Source organism: Silurus aristotelis (genome assembly GCF_946808225.1).
Source record: "Silurus aristotelis genome assembly, chromosome: 18".
Classification (NCBI taxonomy): Eukaryota; Metazoa; Chordata; class Actinopteri; order Siluriformes; family Siluridae; genus Silurus; species Silurus aristotelis.
Genome location: NC_139591.1, coordinates 19,292,418 through 19,314,939, shown reverse-complemented (window position 1 = coordinate 19,314,939; position 22,522 = coordinate 19,292,418). Strand labels below are relative to the sequence as shown.

The 22,522-nt window shown below is 38.8% G+C and overlaps 2 protein-coding genes across 9 annotated transcripts in view; one reads left to right on the top strand and one right to left on the bottom strand.

Moving 5' to 3' along the window:
- Positions 1-11,675, top strand: part of antxr1b (ANTXR cell adhesion molecule 1b) — a 30,246-nt gene extending 18,571 nt beyond the window's left edge. For both annotated transcript variants that reach the window (XM_083568631.1, XM_083568630.1), the window contains exons 14-18: positions 673-714; positions 2,707-2,805; positions 2,932-3,102; positions 5,930-6,010; positions 8,429-11,675. In XM_083568631.1, coding sequence (XP_083424757.1) covers positions 673-714; positions 2,707-2,805; positions 2,932-3,102; positions 5,930-6,010; positions 8,429-8,893 — 858 coding nt within the window. In that variant the 3' untranslated portion in view covers positions 8,894-11,675. The remainder of the gene's footprint in view (positions 1-672; positions 715-2,706; positions 2,806-2,931; positions 3,103-5,929; positions 6,011-8,428) is intronic.
- aak1b (AP2 associated kinase 1b) overlaps positions 10,142-22,522 on the bottom strand; it is a 28,906-nt gene continuing 16,525 nt past the window's right edge. For 2 of the 7 annotated variants that reach the window (XR_014537850.1, XR_014537851.1), the window contains exons 17-22: positions 22,106-22,210; positions 21,887-21,973; positions 21,077-21,187; positions 20,825-20,926; positions 19,907-20,301; positions 15,885-19,819 (exon numbers count right to left, since the gene is read on the bottom strand). Coding sequence is in view for 3 of the 7 variants with exons in the window: in XM_083568622.1 (XP_083424748.1) it covers positions 12,574-13,115; positions 20,825-20,926; positions 21,077-21,187; positions 21,887-21,973; positions 22,106-22,210 (947 nt within the window). In the remaining 4 variants the exon portion in view is untranslated. Of the gene's footprint in view, positions 13,116-15,884; positions 20,302-20,824; positions 20,927-21,076; positions 21,188-21,886; positions 21,974-22,105; positions 22,211-22,522 lie in introns of those variants that run through there. The other 5 variants (XM_083568622.1, XM_083568623.1, XR_014537848.1 and 2 more) reach the window with 4 other exon arrangements.

Sequence of the window (22,522 nt, the reverse complement as noted above, 5' to 3'; positions counted from 1 at the left end):
CTCTCTCATCAACCGCATCTCTGAAATCATTTCAATTCACAGTTGCTGTATAAAAGAGAAACAACTGTGAAAACTTTCTGTTTTAATCAGCAAGATCAAACGGTCTCTGTTTCTCCAAATATTCAGTCTTCTTTTTCCAGTAACAGCTGATTTCATAAGAGTGGAAAGCACCTTTATTGCTGTTGCTCTGGCTTCTTGTTGAAATTCCTCATAAGTAATTTAACATCTAAACGAGTTTTCCAAAATCAGGTTGTCAGAGCTAGTAATGTCTGCCATGTCAGGTTAAAGCACATCTAATCTGCTCAATAGTTTTCAAAATTTCACCAACAGTGGTTGTGATAGTAATGGCTTATTTCCAAAACAAAAAGCACATCATGCTTACAATTTCTTTTCAATACCTACAGAGTAGAATGACTATAATGTAAAAACTGTATTATATAACATATACAAGCTGTGTAAACTGGAATTAAAGCTATGGAAACTATAGAAAATCATTAGATTGGATAGGTCAAATAGCCCGAATGGCAAAATGGTAGCAAACTTCACTGCATTGTAATGTGACAAGTGAAAGCTTTTAGGGTTTTAAACTATTTCCTACTCTAATTCTTAAAGCATGATCTCTCAGATGAGACACACTGGTCAAAATAACTACAACACCCTTTGTTCCAACAGGTTATCCATGAACCGCCTCCACCTGTAATAGAGGAAAGCTCGGTAAGATGTCTCACACACACACACACACACACACACACACACACACACACACACACACACACACACACACACACACACACACACACACACATCTGAATCCCCAAACTCCAGAGACAGTCTGCAACAATATCTTAGGTCTACATTTGCCATGAACATTTGCATTTAAGTGTCCATCAGTGAACAACTGATAACCTCAACAATGATCAATAAATCTATAGGAACTGATTGATCTCAAAATGAGAATTGTTAGTGTATTTATGGGACAATTGTAAAAAAAAGGCTATGCAAATAAAATCGAATTGACAAGTCGAAATGAAAAAATTTAAAAACAACCAAACTGGAAAAAGAAAATCGAAAAGCGCTCTTCTGCGTGTCAAGATATGGGTTAATGAAATAAAATCAAAACCATTCCCAACCATTCCAAACAAACCACTAACCATTTGAGTAAAATGTCAGCTCTTATAAAACAACATCCCGAGCACTGAAACTGTGGAAAGGCTGGCAGGTTTAATAGTTTATACATCTGCATATGAAATAAAGAGGAAACACCAAAACTCAAAAGGGCAAAACTAAAGAAAGACACACACACACACACACACACACACTCATATACACACACACACACAGCATGAAAAGAGAAGTTTGGAAAATTCCACAGTTTGCACTTTTCTTTGTCCTCTCTCCATTAATGCCATTTTCAGATGGTTTGCCACTTGTGCCTTGATTTTGTCCGGGGGGGGGTGGATTAGTTTGGGGGGTTTGTTTCTGTTTTGTGAGCTCCCACCACCTCATAATCCTTTGTCATCTGTGCAGCTAAACACACAGCGTGGCCCTATAAATGTTCTTGGATTTTTTTTTTTTTGTGGTTTATTATGCTTTTAAGCTCCACCCTGCTATAAAACAGTTCTAACATCTAATAGATTTACAAATATGTCAAAAGATAGACTTTGTTTTCTGCTTTCGTTATTTTGGCACAGCGAAGATAAAGAATTTAGTGAGAAAAAGTGTTTGAGAAAAGAACTGCATGAGTCCATTTGGAATTTATTGATGTAAAAGCCTCTCTATCCAGATGAGTTACGGCACAAGCCACAGCATCTTTAAAAACAGGAAATGCCAAAGCCAGAGGTAGAAGGACCTAAAAGGACACTCGTACCTTTTTGTCTATAAGTTTATTGCACAGAGCTTTAAATCTGGCTTTCGTTTATCCTCGTCATCTTGCTTGAATTTGTTTAGCTTCCTTATTGCATAACTTTCCATAACATTATTAGTTAAAGTGAGTCAGGAAAGTATTATATCAAAACCGACTTGGCTGAAGGACAAGATCCAACTAAAAGGACAGAGTCCCAGAGGTTGAGTTGTTACACACAGACACTTGTGCTGCACACTTATATAACCTTTAAATTCAATTAAATAATCCATAATTCATTCAATAATTGTCCTACAATAATACAATACACACTTCTAAATCTTGAAACAATTTGATCAAAAAGCCTAGAATATTTGGACTATATGGATAAACGTTTATAGACTCCTGACTGTCAAATTTGGATGTGCTTTTTAAACATCCCATTCCATATTTAGTCCCCATTTGCTGTTATTATAAGCTTCACTCTTCTGGGAAGATGTCCCACTAGATTTTGGAGTGTGCTCATTTATATGCATTCAGTCAAGGGCTTAGTTAAGGCAGGTACTGATGTAGGTGAGGTGAGGAGTCCTTTGGGTACAGTCAGTTCCATTTCATCTCAGAGGTGTTCAATAGGGTTAAGGTCAGAGCTCTATAGCAGGCCACTCAAGCTGTTCCAATCCATCCCATGTAAAGCATATCATCATGGAGCTGCACAGAAGCAAAAAATAAATTAGTAAAGAAGTGAATTAATAATGCATTTAATCACTTCGTTGTTGTGATGTTGGAAAAAAAAAAGGAAATATGTGTAGAGTAAAATATAAAACAGGATCAATACATTTGCCCTTTTGTCTTTCTCCTGTGTGAAGGATGAAGAGGACGATGACGGCTACCTGAAAAAAAAATGGCCGACGGTAGATGCATCCTATTATGGAGGAAGAGGGGTAGGAGGCATAAAACGCATGGAGGTGAGGAAGAAAAATTAGTATTTCTTACATAATATTCAAAATATTGCTCGGTGTATTGAATGATCCTCTACGAATAGATATGAGATCACTGTGTGATTTATTTTGTGTGTATGTGTGTGTGTGTAGGTGCGGTGGGGGGATAAGGGTTCAACAGAAGAGGGGGCAAAGCTGGAGAAAGCAAAAAATGCCAGAGTGACAATGCCTGATGTGGAGTATGAGTTTGAGTTTTCTTCCCGCACTCTCAACAACGGCACCCGCAAACCCATCTCCCCTCCCAAATGGTACACACCTATTAAGGTAAAAAAAAAAAAAAACAACAATAAAAGGGAAAAACAACCAAAACACATATACATACAGTACATACAGTACATACATACATACATACATACATACATATGTGGTTGTTTAAAAAAGTTTCCTCAATAGTTTTGTAACACGTCAACAGATTGCAGCACAAAGCTGCACACACAGTCACAGGGAGCCCCGAGCTTCATCAGTCAGTGTGCCAAAAGTCGTCATCATGTGTACATCAGGAGCCGTGCAACTGGTGCTATTCTGACCCCTATGCGTCACAACGTCTGCTATTTCATAGTGGACAGCAAGTTAGAACAAAGAGCAAATGTGAAATTGGGCAAATCTGCCACAGAATAGTTTGCTTTAAATCTGCACGTTTACAGCAATGCTTTAATGGGTCATATGAGGTGTTTTGAAAAAACACCTCAAGAAAATGTCCAAACTATTTGGCGACTTGTGCTTGATGATTGTCAGAGAACAATCCACAACATTGCTGTTATTGTTGGTGTGTCACAGGGAACAGTCCAGGCAATCCTCACGTGTGATATAAACTTCTTCCTCCAAATTAATAAATTCAGAAAATTGACAACATGCTGCCTCTCCTGGGCCGATGAGCAAGACTTTTAACCCCATAGCTGCTCAGCTGCGCATCTGTCAAATAGCATAAATGTGAATGTGAATAAATATTCACATGACTCGGATCTGGGAAGCTGCGGTCAGAGCGCTGGGACAACCATGTTTCACCACCTCTGGAGCACAGAGGGTAAAGGGCCCTGAGGAAAGCAGCTTGGTAATACCAGGGCTTGAACCCTTCCAATGGTCAGGTGTCCACAAATAAATCTTTCAAACATTGTTAAAAATTTATTATTACATTAATACGTGATCTGAGTCGGTTGAGCAAATTACTATTAGAAATTGTAACGATGTTCTAAGAGAGTCAAATAACGTATTCATAAACCACTAAAACAATTGATTTCAATTAATTCTATAAATTAATAAAATCAGTAAATTGAAATATTCAGAGTTTGATGAGGGGTATGTGGTTTGGGACGTGTCCATCGTTCACTGGGTACAAAAGTCACCTAATAAGTGTGTACAGTATTCCTGTGGGGTGGATTTATCGAGAACAGACTGCAAAATCGATGCTAACAAACATCACATTGGTATAACTCACAGACACACAATCAAAAGAAACATGTTATTAAACATTATGTAAAGAGAGCAGTGTGGCAGAGTGTGTGTGTGTGTGTGTAGAGTGCTGATGTGGCATTCCACAGGAATCAACTAGCCATGTTGTCTCATTATTCGAGATCATCTGAGATCAGCTGCACTGAAGCATGAGATCATTGTCATTCTAGTTTAATCTAAAGCAGACACTGAACTAAGCTCAACTCTGCACAGATGGTGTCGTGGTATTTTGGGGAAATGGATGACTTTCTCTTAAAAATTCATGTTCAGGGGTACAAACTTCAATCCCATTTTTCATCCGTTACTGCCAACGTTGGGGTCTTTTTCTGTAAGTGCACGTCGAGCTGTTTCGGTTCGTATCCGGCTTCCGCCAGAGGACAATTGAATGTGTGTGCAATCTGGAAGTGTTCAGCAGAGCAAAAAGGGGCTGCGCAAAACACATTCCACTCAGATACACAAAAACACCAGACTGCTGTGGTTCTCTGTGTGTTATCATCCCTATAGCCTGCTCTGAAATTCACCATGGTGCAGTAAAGCTCGGCAGGGAATTGAGTTTGATAGGTTTATGATGATGTCAGGGACTATATCGTGTTCAAACATGATACAACGTCAGATTAAATTTTATTAACACATAGCAATTGGCAAAACCTAATCCACATCCAGTCCATTATGTAGTGCATTACATTGTAGTGTATAGAATAACTCCACAATTTACTTCAATAATCCTAACAATGTAAACTGAATACCCTAATGCACCATGACAGCACCCACAGTACAACCCTGTGATAAAAAGTTGAGGCACTATGCCATATTCTGTAAATAAAAACAGAATGGAATAATTTGCAAACCTCATAAATCCATATTTGATTCTGTCCCATTTGTGTCTGATACAGGATTCTAGCTACTCAAAAGTTCGGGATGTTTTTGTTGTATTTTTTATTTCATGATGTGCCAAATGTTTTTAAATGGTGAAAGGTCTAGATTGCAGGCAGGCCAGTTCAGCACCTGGACTCTACTACGAAGTCATGCTGTATTAGATGCAGTATTCATTTAGCAATGTCTTGCTCAAATATCCAAGGCCTTCCCTGGAAAACACGTTTTCTGAAAGGAATTATTTGTTTGTTGTAAAACATGATTTTGATAATTCATGATGATTCAGCATTGATGAAGTCTTTCCAAATGTGCTTTCCACAGGCACTTCAACAAGCCATATGGTCCCTCTCCTCTTTAGTCTGGAGGACGTGGTGTTCATGGTTTCCAAAAAGAAATTTACATTTTTGATTCGTCTGACCACAGAACATTTAACATTCAAAATGAATTTTAACAATTTAAATGAGCTTTGGCCCAGAGAGGATGGTGGCATTTGTGGATCATGCCTGCTTCTTTGCATGTTAGAGATTTAACCTGCATGTGTGGATGACATGGCAAACTGTTTTTACAGACAATGATTTCTGGAGGTGTTAATGAGCCTATTCGTTTCCCATACTTCTGAGAGTCTCTGACTCTCTAAGATACACTGTTTATACCCAATCATCTTACTGACCTTGGGACATGTGCACAATGTGTCCTGATGATAATGTTGTGTTTTTGTAGTAAACAGAATGTGACTGTTTAAAGTGTCTCATCATCGTGTCCATTTCAGGGAAAGCTGGACGCTCTATTTGTGTGGCTACGGAGAGGATACGATCGTGTTTCTTTGATGAGACCTAAACCTGGAGAGAAGGTGAGAATTACAAGACATTTTGCACAGCCTGCAGTGTCCTGTTACAGAAACAAACAAACATGTACATTCTTAGGGCCCTATCTGTCTTTTTTGACTATTTGTTCTGTTCTGATGTCATTTGTAATGTCAGAAGTTTCTGTGTTCCCAGCATTCCGTGTACTCAGCGTCATTTTGCGATCTCCCTTTTCTCCCATTTTTTCTCTCTTTTCCGAGACCACCATAGGTCCCACTGTATGTTGTCAGCTTGTACTGTATGTCCAAGAGCTACTTGTTGATTCTACGTTCTCAGGGTCTTCTTAGGATTCCCACACTGAAACATTTTCAATAGTCAAAAATGCACTATGTGGGGAAAAGTTTTTGAAAACCGGACCATAAGATTCATATTTCCTTTTTGATAATCTCGTTCTATATTTAGTCTCTATTTTCTGTTATAAAAACAGATGTTTCACTATGTTTTGGCGTGTGCTTATGTGGATTTGGGCTCATTCAGCAAAGTTAGGTACGGATGTAGGTTAAGGAGGCCTAGCATGCACGTAGCTTTCCAACACATCCCAGTGGTGTTTAAAAGGGTTCTGTTCAGAGCTCTATAGCAGGAGATCTTCCACTCTAACAAATGTAAACCATATCTTTATAGAGGTGGCTTTGTGTACTGGGGCATTGGCATGCTGGAACTGTATTCGGTCTCCAAGTTCAAGTAAAGGGAAGCTGCAATTCACCCATATACAGAATGTGGGAAGAACTGCATATGGCTGGAGAAGTCATGTGTACTGATACTTTTGTTTATACAGCGTATGTTCCTACAAACATATTCAAAGGGATCCGTGTTTCTAGCATCTTATTCTTCCAGGGGTTGTTGTAAAACAGGTCCAGTGATAGTTCATCAAGAAAAACAGAAGATCAGAACAGAAAATGATAAATGACAGATACATGTCTCTCCCTCTGTCATACTAAGTTATTCTACTAATAGTGCTAGAAGCCTTAATAAAACTTTTTTAATACGTTTTTATTTCCGCTCCACTTCATTCCCAACTGAGCCTCTCAGCACTCACTTATATAAAAGTGTTGCAGAAACAGAGCTGAGGGAAAGCAAGCCGAGTCAGTCCTGTTTAAGTTCTTCAAGATTGAATTAACTGACTGTCTTCCTGACTCTGCATGAGAAGAGTTTGGAGGAGAAACAGAGGAGAAAAAAAGAGTTGCAGATGTTGGCAATAAAAGGGCCAAGGACTGGAGCAAACTAGTAATGATTCTCCTGACTAAAGGAACGCAAGCAATTCACGAAGTTAAATCTGCTGAGGGCATTAGAGCCGAGTGGAGGAAGACAGTGCCTCTACAGGCCGAGACGTGAAATACATTTAACTTTAAATATCAAGAAGATAAAAGAACTGAAAGCATAAAAAAAAAGGACATAATATTAAAGTTGTGTATTACGGTGAGAAGAATCATAGAAGCAGATAATGAATCAAATGAAAACCCTAATGATATTTTTGCACTTGATTGAATTTGACCTTGTGTTCCTTGGATGTTTCTTCTAAAACTGGTAACAAGGCAAATGCACTTTAGCAGCTTTCAGGTCATTCAAGTTTTATTAGTGGTGCATGAAAAAGCATCAGTATTTAAATTTAAATTAGGATTTTTACATAAGTAGCTTTTTTGCGTATCTGTACATTACTGAAGTATTTACATTTGGGAGGAATAAATGATGGAAAAAAACTTCTGACTTTAACTAACCACAACCAACGTGGTCTTATTTGCACCATTATTTTAATTAGTTGAAAAGAAGATTTTAGGCTCATAATTTTCACAGATGTAAATTAGTGTTTGACTCATTAATACCATTATATTAATATATTGTTTTGCTAAAAGTCTTTTTACATAAACCGAATTAATTAAGCAAAGAGTTTGTGATAAAAATGATAATAGGGACATTATAGCCATAATAAATCATAGTACTTTGAATACTTAAGTAAATTTGAGTTTAAAGGGAGCACTTCTACTTGTCATTTTTTATCTAGTGTATCTCTACTTTAACACAAGTACATGGTTTGTGTACTTCATGTGTACAAACAATGTTTGTAAATTCACACCTATGATATGAATAAACGTGTCAGCAAGAAATGGCTACATGTGATGTCTACAGCAATAACAAAAAAGATCAGGTGTAAAGCTGCAAGCTGAATCAAATTACACTAAACAGTTGTGCATCCCTCACCCTCATATTTGAGTCTTCTATTGCTGTTCTAATCGTCTCTACACTCAGCTTTTTACTAGGTCTGAGGGCTTGACATTTTGGATTTGCATTCATTTAGGCACTTCACTGTTAAATTATGCTCAAAATTTTGTTACTTCTTTAAATCTGAGTTTCGCTGGAGAGTGCACTCTGAAAAAAAATAAAAAAAATTGTCTAATTCTTTCTTTCAGGGTCGCTGTATGAACTTCACCAGGGTAAAATCATACCCTCCTCCTCGTTATCCACACAACAATGCCGCCAGGAACAAGGACAGCACAGGACACATCTACAGTTTGCCTCTCAATTCCACCCCGCCAGCCCCAAAATGCCAACTGCCTCCCACCCCAAGCTGTATATACTCTGTTAACTCTTCCTACCCCGACCACTTTTCCTACCCCTCCTACCCTTCTCACTCCCCGACCTCCTCTCTTCCTCCTCTCCCCTCTACTCCACCCCCTACTACCACCACCCCACCTCCATACTCTCCTCCACCCACTAGATCCCCACCATCCCTCTTGGCCCCACCCCCTTCTCCTCCTCCAGGTTTTCAAACTACAGATACAATACCAACTTCCTTTCTGGCTCCACCTCCTTACTCATCTCCATCCATGCGAGTCCCTCCTCCATCCCGCCCACCACCACACCCCTCTATCTAAAAAGGAGCTAATAAAGTGAGGCGGAAAATTGCGACCTGCACTTTTTTACTGTTTCTAACCTGCGATGACGTCATCGCATGAGTGGAGCTTTTTAAACAACTTCATCCACCATTTTGAGAAGAAAACTGCAACAATGCATTCTAGGTGCGTTATGCATAGACATGCAACTCGATCTAATAACCAAACACGGATAAAGCGTACATGGGAAGATTTTTGGAACCTTGAGATTTTTTTTACTCGCTTCCAATCTCGATCTGATCCCTTCTGCATGATCGTCATGTCTCTGGAAGTGTGGAACAGGGTGTGGCTTGGAACAAGGGAATGTAGAACATTTCTAATCAAGCACATTGATGGACCGTTGGATACTGACTGCCAGATAACGATGTCATGGTGTTACAGCAGATGACCAATCAGCAGCTTCGCTTGAACTCATAACGCTTGAACTTCATCCCTTTATTATTTTCCTCAAATTGTTTTTCTCACACTTCTTTTCGTCCATCCTTTCAGCACAGCCTTGTTTTTCCTTCTTTATTCACCCACTTCTCCTAGCGTTTTTCCTTCCCTTCACTTTCCATTGAATCCATGGTTATGCAATATAATCCTTGTATTTTTCTGTACTTTCCATTCCATCATTTCCTCTTTCACCTTTCTTCTTATGGTAGTCTTTACATTTTTTTTTTCTATTTTGCTTTCTGATAAGAGCAACAACACTTTTTCCAAATCCCTTAGACGCTTGAGAAATCACAGCCTCACCTTTTTACCTTTTTTCTACAATTGTTTGCACAAAGAATTGCTTTTAAGTAATGTTCATCGCAGAGAATGAAGTCACGCTGAACAGCTTTGGGTGTTAATTTTGTATATAATGGAGACTTGACGTGTGTATATACAGCAGTATCAGTCTTTTAGACAGAAACGCAATAAACGTTGGCAAGTTTTGCTTTTAATTATTGATCATTTTATATCAAGTAAATGTAATCATTAAACAAAAATGTCATTTCTGATGTTGGTCATGAGAGAAACTGCAGTGGTGGTGATCCTATTGGTGAAATAGGCTCTTTAAAGTTCTTTATTATGAGATACATTTTCTGGATGTAAACTTTATCTTGCTTGTGAAAATACAACTTTTTCGGGCATTAACGTAACAGCATGTTTTGTAAATTCTAACTTAACCTGAGTGCACAGTTCACCATGTAACTTTACACAAGAAGTAAATTTTTTTTAAATAATAATAATAAAAAAAACTTTTGGTGTATTATATTTTTCTTTAATATTCAGCCCACAGTCTTAGTCTGTCCTAGATCACCAGATAGACAGACGTGCTTAGAAAGAGACAGACATGCAGACATGGGTACATACATAACGAGACAGACAGATAAACAGACGGACACATGGGCATACAGATATAAGTGATTATCAGCTCATTTTATGACTGTTTGTAGTTAAATAAGCTTACTCCGTTGTGTCAAAAAGCAAGCGGAGGCAAAGCAAACTCCTCCCTGCTGACACAACAGGTTTCACTCTGAGACACTTGAACGCTAAGTGACGTGCGAGTGGAAATGGAAAATGTCTGAAAGCTAGCGGACGCTGACGGCACATGCTTACACGGCCAACGAACACTGCAGCAGTAGCAAAACCAGGAGCCAAAACTACATCTTTGTACCCTTTCCATCGCAGAACCTTTTAAACAGTACCACAACCTTCATACTTAAATATAATAACATGCACTGATCCGTTCATCTGGCAATCTGTCACCTAAAACGTAAGAAATTTACCAGGATCTAAACAAAGAACAACAAAAAAAAACAAGAGAATGCTTTAAAAAGGTCTACAGAAAAGTGAAAAATATACTGACTGATATAATGCAAAGATTTCAACATTTTACCTTAAATGCTGTTTGTACTGCTTTCTCCACTCATCATGCTCGACCTTTTCTTTCTCTCTTTACATCTGAACTTCTGCTATGTTTCTAGTCTTTATTAGCATCCTCAATTACTCACTGCAGAGGCATAATCAGGCCAGTGATATTACAGCATCTGTGTAGATTAAGTAGTTTGGTTAAAACTTTTTTCCCATTGCATTCAAACAGTGTATATTTTGTGTACATTATGTATGTATATATGTTCTCAATGCTAAGCAATTTTTACAGCTTTGCCTACTAAATGGCTCCTAAGGGGAAGGGCCAGGGGAATGGTACCAGAGAGCTTGGGAGTGAAGCCAGGGGAATTTCAATTAAGAACTGATGGGTGGAGCCATAGGAAAGATGCTAAAAAACCCAAGGATGAGGACAATAAATTGATGCTAAAGAACCGATATGTGGAGCCATAGGAGTGATGCTAAAGACCCGAGGGGTGGGGCCAGAGTAATGATAATTAAATGTGATGGTTCGAGCATGAGGAATGATGCTATAGAACTGATGGATGGGGCCAGAGAAACTGATGTAAAAGAAACAAAAGATGAGACCATAGAAATTATTCTAAAAAACTGAGGGGTGAGGTCATAGAAATGATGCTGAAGAACCAATAGTTCAGTGAGAAATGATCCTAAATAACTGAAGGATGGGGCCAGAAAACCTTTAACACCTGCGTCTCATTTATTTTTAGCATCATTCCCATGGTTCGGCTTAAGAACTGACGGATGAGGCCATAGGAATGATAAAAGAACTGAAGGGTGGAGCCAAAGAAATGATGGTAAAAAAATTTTTGAAGCAGGGCCACATAATAAAGCCAAAGAACTAAGGGTTAGGGTTGGGGCTAGAGGAGCAGATCCATTTAGCTGAGCGGTGTGGGGCCACAAGAATTATGCTAAACACTTGAGGGGTGAGGCCAAGGATATATAGCCCAATAGCTCTAAAGAACCGAGGAGCGGGCCAGTTCAATGACACTTAAAAACTGAAGGGTGGGGTTGAGGGAAAAGCTCCAGAGAGCGAATGGATAGGGCCAATGTCTCCAGGGAGTTGTATTTGCAATAAGAAATAAAAGATTCCTTTTTGGTTATGCATTCAAGTATGATCACAGGCAGATTGTGTATAAAAACAAAAATTATGCTTTAAATTCGAAACCGTTCGATATGCATCCTTCACACATTCTCCTTTATGGGTTGAGTACACATCTAAAATACTGTTATGTTTATACACATAAGCCATCATTTACTAGTGTATACAAGTAGAAAAAGGAATATACTTGAGGTTCTATGTCTAAAAATGCATTTATACTCCCCATACCTTTAATCTGGAGGATTCTAAGAGCACTACAGAGGAGATAAAGTGCTGCAGAGAGGAAACAGGTATTCAACGCCTCCTGAAGTCCCATACATCAGTGGGATGTGCAACATTTTGCCTAAATTATGCGGTTGTATTAGATTTGTCAAGTACTATGTAATAATCACTGCCACATTTACATTGTTTGCATGGAGCTTCCAGTGCAATGATGTCACTTTCTGATGTCAGCGCTAATTTAGAGAGATGGAAAATTTCATATCTAACTAGATATGACTTTACATTGTAATATTTGACCCCGTCGCAAATCCTGATTCACCTAAACAATGTTGAAACTGAACACTCCACCAATGGCATCTGTGGAAAACAAAAGCAGAGATTTTTGCATCATGCTTGCTGTAAATGGACCTTTACTCCTCCAAATTTCTGGATTAAAACCTTTGTGTGTGTGTGCATATGTAGGACATTAAGGCTTCTCTTGGTGGCATTTTGGCTGAAATGATGTTCTGACATCCAAAGTCCAGGAATAAAGTGGCCCAGCAGACACAGAGCCAACAGCAGCCTGCTGTCCCACACTAGACACAACACGGTGCGCAGTGATTGGCTGCTGTCCAACACTGGACAAGCCACGATGGCCTGTCTGTTGTTTGACATTGGACAAGACATGGTGGGCTGTCATTGGCTGCTGTCTGATATTTGATGTGACATTGATTGGTTGCGCCCCGACAACAGAACCAGCATGTTGGCCTGTGATTGGATGCAGACCAACAGGATGCGCTGTGATTGGCTGCTGTCTCACACCGGGAATGGAACAGTTTGCTGTGATTGCCTGGTTTGAAACATTTTTATGAGGCCCAAACGGCGCCTGGAGGAAAACGTCATGCTGCCTTGAAGGGAAAGGAGCGAGGGAGAAAACGTCAAAGGAAAAGGGGCTGGTGGAAGCTTCCTCCTTCTTCTCTTCTTGTTCCTGAGCTCCAGGTATGTAACCGTTCATCCTGATTAGTTCACCTAAACAGAGAAGAAGAAAAAAAAAAAGAAAAGGCAATAATCAGTTAAATAGTACAGTGTAATCAGTCGCAGTTATCAACATATTGAGTTCTACTTGCCACCAAGCTGATCTGCTTGTCCATTGCTATTTAAATTGTTTTTAAATAGCGAATGTAACCTATAATTCTTACAGGATGGGACCTGTAATAGTCTACGCACTGTAAACCTGCTTCTAACTGAATCTGTTGGAAATTTAAAGCTTGTATACAAGGTTGAGGAATGAAATACAATCAGAAACATATTGCTCTGCAGTTACAGGGCCACACAATCACAATGCTGTAGATAATAATTTGCATAGCCTGCATAGAAAGAGCAATAAACTTGTGCATAACTAAAGATGGATGAACTCGTGGTCTGCACCCGCAATTGTGAATAACACGCTGACTGAAAAGTGGGCTAAAATAGCAGCAGAACTCTTCCCAGAGATGTGCATTAGACCATAAAAAATGCCCTGTTGTTAAGAGATCTGGAATCCAGATCCCTCAAGATGCCACTGCCAAACATCCAGAAGTGCATAAGTGTTTTGTCTGGGAGGGAAGGAGTTCATTCAAATCTGCTGTCTATCAAAAGATATTGACCAATCACAAATGGCAGCTAATAAACCTATTACGACACCCGCCATTGCTATAGTTTGAAAAGATGTGGTGACTTCTATTGAAGGCAGTATATATATGTTAGTCCTGCTCTAGAGAAAAGGGGTGAATGGCAGCTCATTTCCATGATTCTTTTCTAAAGTCAAATATTTTTTTGGTGGCAGATTTACAAAACATTATTATACCAAAAATGCTTTTGCTTGTTCTCTCATCAAGAAACAGAAGCACATTTGTACTCTTTTCTTCAATTAATTAAATTTCCCTGTTATGTGTTCAGCTCAGATTTTCCACTCAGATGTTCATCTGTGTCTTAGAAGAATAGACAGAAATAATAAGTCACAAAAACACATCAAATGAACAAATTAGTTAATACAGGATGTTAGGTTGAAATAAATCTTACCTGGAGACGAGGAGGCAGAGGTACAAGAGCGATTTCTTTTTGGAGCACGTTAGTGATTTTTTGTGTCTGCGCTGTAAATATGTGCTTCTATTACCTAGAATATATCCATTATCATGGCTACATACCTTTTTCTTTAATCACTTGAACAGAATTATGAGAGTGCCTCCTAGTTATTCGCACAGCTCTATTGCATTCTCAATTTTGATTGGTTGGAAGCCTGGGAGTCACTTCATTTAATAGTTTATAATTAGATTTAATGTTTTGAAGCCTGAGAGACACGTTAGTTTCTGTTATCATTTACAGAAGTTGTTCCCTAATCAGTTTTTTTTTACTCTTCTTAATTTTATTTGTATTTTAACCAAAAAAATAAAATAAACACAGTCTTTTCTGTCCAGAAGGTTTCCTGTATATTTCCTGAGACTGGCGCTTACAGTGGAGACTGCTTCAACAAAAAGGTCGCAATCATTACGTTTGACCGCTGCACATTCTTATAAAGAAGATTTACATTTATGGCATTCAGCAGACGCCCCCCTGTTCTGAGCGACTTTTATCTCCTTTACACAAGTGAGCAGTGGCATCTTGGTGATGCTGGCAATTATTATTATTAATAATAATAACAATAATAATAACAATAATAATAATAATAATAATAATAGTAATAATAGTAATTATAATAGTTAAGCTTTTTTTTTACACCAAAAATGAATGCTTTTGTTCCAATACATTATCATTTCTATACTAAAAACTTTCACTGGGACTTTTGTATGTTAGATGTTTCACATAAACATAAAAGGTTGTAGCTTCCAGTTTTCTGACACAGCCAGTGCTTTATGAAGGAGGAGATGATGCATTGTGGGTTCTTGGGAACATGACAAACTGCACTGTATGTCCAGTTAACTTCAATACAGAGAGTGAAAAAAGAGTCTATTGATGGAATGACAGTTTAAAGCGAATGCAACATATGCGATAATTAGAACTAACTAGATTAATACACTAACATACACTATATGAACAGAAGCTTGTGGACACCTAACTATAAAATTCTCATTCTATGTTTAGTCCCGACCGCCACTCTTCTGGGAAGATGTTCCACTGGAGTGTGCGCATGTGCATATTTGTGCTCATTCAGCCACAAGAATGTGAGTAAGTATGGTACTGATGAACGTAAGGTGAGAAGGCCTGGGGTGCTCTTCCAATTCATCTCAGAGGTGTTCAATACAATTGAGGTTGGAACTTGATTGCCAGGCCACTCAAGATCTTCCACCCCAACCCATGTCTCTTCATGGAGCTGGCTTTGTGCACAGGAGCATTGTGATTGTGGAACAGGTTTGGATCTCCAAGTTCAAGTGAAGGAATGTAATGCTACCACATCCAAAGGCTGCATGGTAACAGTTTGAAGAAGAATTACATATGGCCTAAAAAATTTAGGTGTCCCAATACTTTTGTGCATATACTAAAACTAAAAAAGGTACATAAAAAAAAAGACTTTGACATGCACAGTAAAATTTTTCCATCTATTCCATTATGTTAGAATACAGTGCCCCTGGAGCAGTGTTAAGGGCCTTGCTCAAGAGCCCAACATTAGCAGCTTGGAGATGCTGTAGCTTAAACCGTAGACTTCGCGATCAGAAATCGAGAGCCTTAACCATCGAGCCACCAAATGAGGATTGAATTACAGGAGAACGCACCGCAGAGTGATGAAGGTGAGACACTTGCGCTAATGAACACCACTAAACATTTATGTTTCACATGTACAGGTTTATTGAACACGCTTTTTTAAATTTGTATTCTCTTTTAGACAAAAATATAGAAGGTGCACAAGGAGTCGTCTCCGCTCTAACACACGAGCTCGGGATTTTGCTACGGTGACGATTTCGACCCCATCCTACCCCCACCCCCACCCAAAAGATAAAGAAAAGGAAAAAACGCAACATAAAAACATCATCTGAACACATAAAAGGGATTGTGGGAAATCTTTGCACAAATACACACGTCTGAACTGCAGCTGCAAGGCGATTGAAGGACAGCGGTAGGTTCTAGGCTGAAACGCTGAGATTGCATAGGGGTTAGCGGCGTTTCCTACACGCGACTGTACAGAGCAGGGAAATGTCAGCTCAGGCTTGATCGGAAAAAAAGTAGAAGGCCAAATCAGGATGGTCTTAAGCCTGAGCTGCGATGGGTTCTGTAATTGTCCGTGTGCACTACAGCAGAGGGAAATAGTTTTTTCTTTTTCTTTTTTTTTTTTTTTAAACAGGCAAACACACAACATGTTCATTCACATTATTCAATTGATAACGCTGATTAGCGACTTGGCCGGTGATCGATATTATTTGAGTACAGTACAGCATCGCTCAGAAAATCGTTCACTGGGGACCAGTAGGAAAGAGGAATGAATCAGTGAAGGAGAAGAGAATATAAGGAGATAAAGAAAAGAAAGGAATAAGAGAAGAGATAGAATGAGGAAGAGTGGATAATGAAAGAAAGAGTGGAAAAAGTTGACAATAGAGCAGAGATACAGAAAGAAATAAGAACCAGTCTAATAAAAAGAGAGAAAATAAAAACGTGGTAATAGGGCAAAGAGAAGGAGGGAATAAAAAGAGGAGAAATTAGAATGGGAGTGAAAGAGAAAAGGACAGAAATAAAAAAAGGAGGAAAATTTCAGAGCCGGCTGGCTGAAAGAGATTGCGAGGCAAAAAAGAAAACAGGATGAAGGGAAGAGAGATTGTGCTTTTCAGCAAACATGTTTACACTGGACCCATCTCTTAGGAATTGGCATCTCAAAGAGAACACACACACACACACCCACACCTGACTGAAATGTTTGTCACAAGCATGTCTTAATGTAAAATAGTAACCTTAAACACGGTCATGCTGAGATATGTGTGTGTTCTAGGCATTAGAATGTCATTGATTGAATACACACATTTGTACAGGTCTAGTTCTTTCTCTCTCACACATACACACACAAGTAATTGCTGCAGAAGTGGACGTCTGACTCCAGGAAACTCGAACAAATATTTTCCACATTCGTATAAACACACACGGCTCAGAAACACCAGGCGTATGCCAATATTCCATTTTCATTTCATGATCATTGCTAAATTTCATATCATGGCTTTGTGAGATCACAATACTGTGTTCTGGGGATAAAAACAGACTCCATTTATACACATATATATATATATATATATCTTTACTGGCAGCATCATGTCCTGTTGACGAAGGACACGTTCAGTGTTGAGAGACAGATCACCATATTTGGCCCTATTGACATATAGACTCCAATTGTTATTTTCTTCAGGTAGTGAGTGAGTGTTAAAGTGAGACTGAATTCATAAATGATCAAATGACTCTATGACTGGCTGAATGAGTGACTGACTAACCGAGTAGTGAGCAAATGGGTGTATGAATGACGCAACACAATCAGTCACTTATTCACCATTTGATCAACATTTTATACCTTATTAATGAGTAAATGGGTGAGTGAATGGGTGACTGACTAATTGACCAAATAAGTGGCTGATTGTGTGATTGATTGAGTGACTCATTTGCTAATTACTCGGTCACTCATTTACTGACTCACTCACTTATTCACTCACTCTGCCAGTCAGTAGATCAGTCAACCACTCAGCCAGTCATGTTTAGTCAATCACACAGTCATTCAGTCACCATTCACTCATTGATATGGAGTGAATGGGTGAGGGAATGAGTGACTGATTGACCAAATGTGTGATATTGTGTGACTGAGTGACCCATTCACTTACCCATTAACTCACTACTCAGTTAGTCAGTTCACTTACTTATTCACAGTCATTCAGTCATTTACTCGGCTAGTTAATCAATCAGTCAATCATGTTTAGTTAATCACTCAATCATTCAGTCGCAGAGTATGTAATTCAGTCACTCATTCACTCATCAGTTAAGATAAGATATCCCTTTTTCCACCTTTAGTTCACTCATTGTTATAGAGTAAATAAGTAAGTAAATAAGTGATTGACTAATTGACCAGTGAGTGAGTGACACACCACACTTCTATTCGCTCACCATTCAGCCACTCATTCATTCATTTAATCAGTCAGTTTACTTATTAACAGTCACTCAGTCATTTACTCTGGCCTGGTATTCAGTAAGTTGTTGTTAGTCAATCACATAATCATTCAGCCACTCAATCCCATAGTAAGTCATCCAGTCACCCACTCACTCATTAACGTTATTTAAATGGTTAAGTGAATGGGTAAGTAAATAAGTAATTGACTGATTGACCAAATGAGTGAGTAACTGGGTGACTGAATGAGTGACAAATTCACACACCAATTCCCTTTTTAGGCAGTCACTTATTTACTTTACTTTTCACTCAATCATTACTGATGGTGTGACTGACTAAACATTTGGCTGACTGAGTGATTGACAGTGACTGTGAATAACTGAAGGTATGAAAGAATGAGTGGCTGAGACTGATAATGACTGAGTCACTAAGAATGACAAAATGAATGAGTGACTGACTGAGTGCATGAATCAGATGGACAGTCACTAAAGGACTTTTCAAAGAGGCAAGACTGATATAGAGAGTTTGGAGTGATAGCTATGCTAATGGTCCAACCACTATGTCTGTGAGGTGTTCCTGCTCTATCTACAAGTTCACAAAATACTTCCATAGATAAATAGAGAATCACTGTTTGGACTAAAAACATGCTAATATTGCTATTAGGGCTATAACATGGAGATCTGAGCACTGAAACTGTCCAAAAGAAGAAGACATTTTTCTTTGCTTGACTTCCTGAATGCTGCCTACCCAGAGAGTCAATATCATGTCCATGATAACAATATTGTCGGACAATATTGCAATATATCATATAATTGGTTATCGCCACATGCCTACTCAACACACATGACATAAAGATATAAAGAATTCTTCTGGATAATCTATGACTCATATACATATGTTTAGATCTCACGCACACTCGGTCACTAACGCTCTATTCATATTCACATAGAATCTTAATTAGGCATACAGGAAAGATCTTATTAAAGTCTATAATAATCTATAATATCACTACAGTAACGACAGTACGACTCTCTTTACACACATCACTGCATACAGCGCAGATACACTGCTCATTTACACTTACACGCTTCACACACACACACGCACACACCACTTATTTACATCAGTTAGGGGAAGAGAGGATGGATCATAGGGAAACGGAAATGAGTGCATGAGCATGTAGGAGGGAAAGAAATAAAAATGTGGAATGAAAGAATGGAAGAAATGAAAAGAGAGAAAAAAAATAAAAGAAATGGTAGAAAGAATGATGAGAGAGACAAAGAATAAAACAAATCAGAAGAAAAGAAAAAAATTATATTAAACAAAAGATAAAAACAAAAGAGAGAAGCAAAGAGTGAGAGGAAAAAAAAGACAAAAAATGAGAGAAAAAACTAAAAAAGAAAAAGAAAGTACAAGAAAGAGACAAAGAAAAACGTAAAAATGAAATCAAAGAAAGCAAAGAAGTAAAAATGAATAGCATAAATACTATTAAATTAATAAAAGATTTAAAAATAAAATAAACTACAAAGTGCAGTGCAAATCTGAGACATGATACGATATAAATGACTTGAATCAATCAATAAGGTGAGACGTGTGTGTCTCTGTCTCTCTCTCTCTCTCTCTCTCTCTCACACACACACACACACACACACACACACACACACACACACACACACACACACACACACACACACACACACACACACACACACACACACACACACACACACACACACACGTACACACATATAAAAGCAAGTTGTTAAAAGAATGAAGACCTGACAAAAAAGATGAACATTAATAAAAAGGACATGAACCCAATAAAGGAAAAAAAAAATGCTAAGATGGAATGACGTGGAGAAAAAGAAGCGGGCACAGAGGGACTAAGGCTGAAAGCGAAGCAGGCATAAGGCAGACAGAAAAACAGATAGATAGATGGATGGATGGTTGGACAGGTAGGTGGATAAATGGATGGATGAAGGGAGAGATTAATTGAGAAATTTAGACAGAGTGTCGAGCTCTACAGGTCGATGAGCTGATCCACCAGCAGCAGTGAACAAGCCAAACTGGGCAAACTGGAGTCAGAGCCAGTAGCGCTGTGGGAGGAGCCTAAAGAAAGGGGCAGGGACAATTTGGGTGGGGTAAAGTAAGAAAAGATACAGGTGGCAGGGAGAAAATAGTAAATAAAAAAAAAGGTGTGGGGGGGCAAAAAAGGAGGAAAAAAGACAAGAGCAACAAAAAATGCAAGAACAAAAGGATTAGCAGGTATTAGCATTAGGAAGGAAGGCGGGGGGGGGGACAACGAGGTAGGACAGAGGAAAGGAGGGCAGAGAGAGGTAATTATTAAACAACAGTTCTATAGTAAACAGCAATTTAATCAACAGCAAGTGAAATCTGAAAACTGTTTAAGAACTATTTTGTAATCAGCTCTAAAAGAATACAAAGTAAAGGAAAGATCTGAAGGGATCTAATAATTACAGGGTTCTTGCACATTCTTGACTGTACAGCAGCTGAACTCTGTTTTCCTTTGGTCTAATTTGATCTCACGCACCGTTTGCTACACTAATGCTCTACACCCCGATGTCAGAAAACAAACAAAAAGGCGTTTGAAACACAGCCATACTCTCTTTACCTTGAGATGTTTTGGAGACGAGAACTGGGATAGGGTCAAACTCGTCATCTGCACTTTTGTCGGAACCCGGCGGCTCGAAGCCAGATATCAAGCAAGTCGAGTCTGGAAAAGGAAACAAAGCAGCAATGTGGGGTTGATAAATAAAGCAAAGACGAAGGAAACAAAATGCAGCGCAGTGTAGGAAAGGTGTAGATAACATAATTCAAGCGTTAACCAACAACTACTTGATCACTGAATAGCGATGAAGTGCACCTGTCCTGCTGTGGGCAGATCCTCCTGACATGGGTGCAAATTCGTCTAGACAGGGTCCGAGGCCAGAGGAAAAAGGACTGCCCAGGAGAGAGTCTTCTCCACTCAGAGTGTCTAATGCATGGACAAAGAGAGAGAAAATGGTCACTTAAAGGACTAATGTATAGCATGCTGCATACATACACAGTATGCAGTAAAAATTTAAGGACAGCTGACTTTTCCAATGTTGTTCTTCACCAAACGGTTACCAAAAAATTTCACAAGATGTCTCTGGGCGCTGTAATAATTTCAGAAATTCACCAGAACTAGGAGACCCAAACCTGTTCCAGCATGACAATACCAATATGGGCTGAAGTGGATGATCTTGTGTGGCCTACTATAGAGCTATGACCTGAAAACCTTTGGGATGACCGGGAAATGCACCCAGGCCTCCTAACCCTACAATTCTAATGGTTTTATGGCTAAATGAAAACAGGCACACTTTAAAATCTAGTGGAAAATCTTCCCAGAAGAGTGGAGGATATTATATCAGCAAATGGGGTTAAATGTGGAATGTGATGTTCAAAACACACAAATGAATCTTGTGGTCTGGTGTCCACAAACTTTTGTCCGTATAGTGTATGTAGGTATTATATAAAATAAAAAATAAATATCCAATATAAATGCTGTAATATAATTGTAAGGAGGAGCTCCAACGCCCTCTCTAATAGAGTTATTTTTCTCCTAGCAAACTAAGCCAAATACACCAAGTCCTACTGTTAAAGAAGTATATTTCCTACTTCTATTAAAGAATCTTAGACTAAGGAGTCTTACCAGTCCTCACTGCGTCTTTCTGCACAGGATGAACCTGAGGAGCCTCCAGTCCAGGGATCAGAGAATCCACACACAACTCAGCACTTCCTGTGTGAGAGAGAGAAAGAGAAAAGGAGAGAGGGTGGATAGGTTTTACTATTTATTATGTAAAAATTGTATTTAGACAAATTAAAACTTATGAAGTGTTAAAGGAAGCACAGATTTGAGTGTGCAGTTTACCATCTCTCATGTCCTCTACGGAATTGCCGAAGGGGTCGGACATAGACAGGAGGTCAGGCAGCATGAGAGATGCGTCTGGAGACTTCAGGCCCTCTATTAGCTTCTCTGTTCAAAAAAGGAGACAAGCACAGATTTCCACTCTGATTTGCCACTATAAGGTTATCATCTATTCCCTATCAATTCCCTTATCAACAACCACCTTATTCCTCACCAACAACCGGCTAACCATAATCCAAACAACCATCTACCAACACCTACCAACTATCCAACCCTCAGCCACATCTTAATTTTGCTTTTTTAAAAATCCAAATATTTACATACACCAAAACACTGTATTTTCAAACAATCGAAAAGGTTCCAGAAATTGATGTAATGACTTTTAGATGTTTTTGACCAACTGAATAAACAAACGATTGT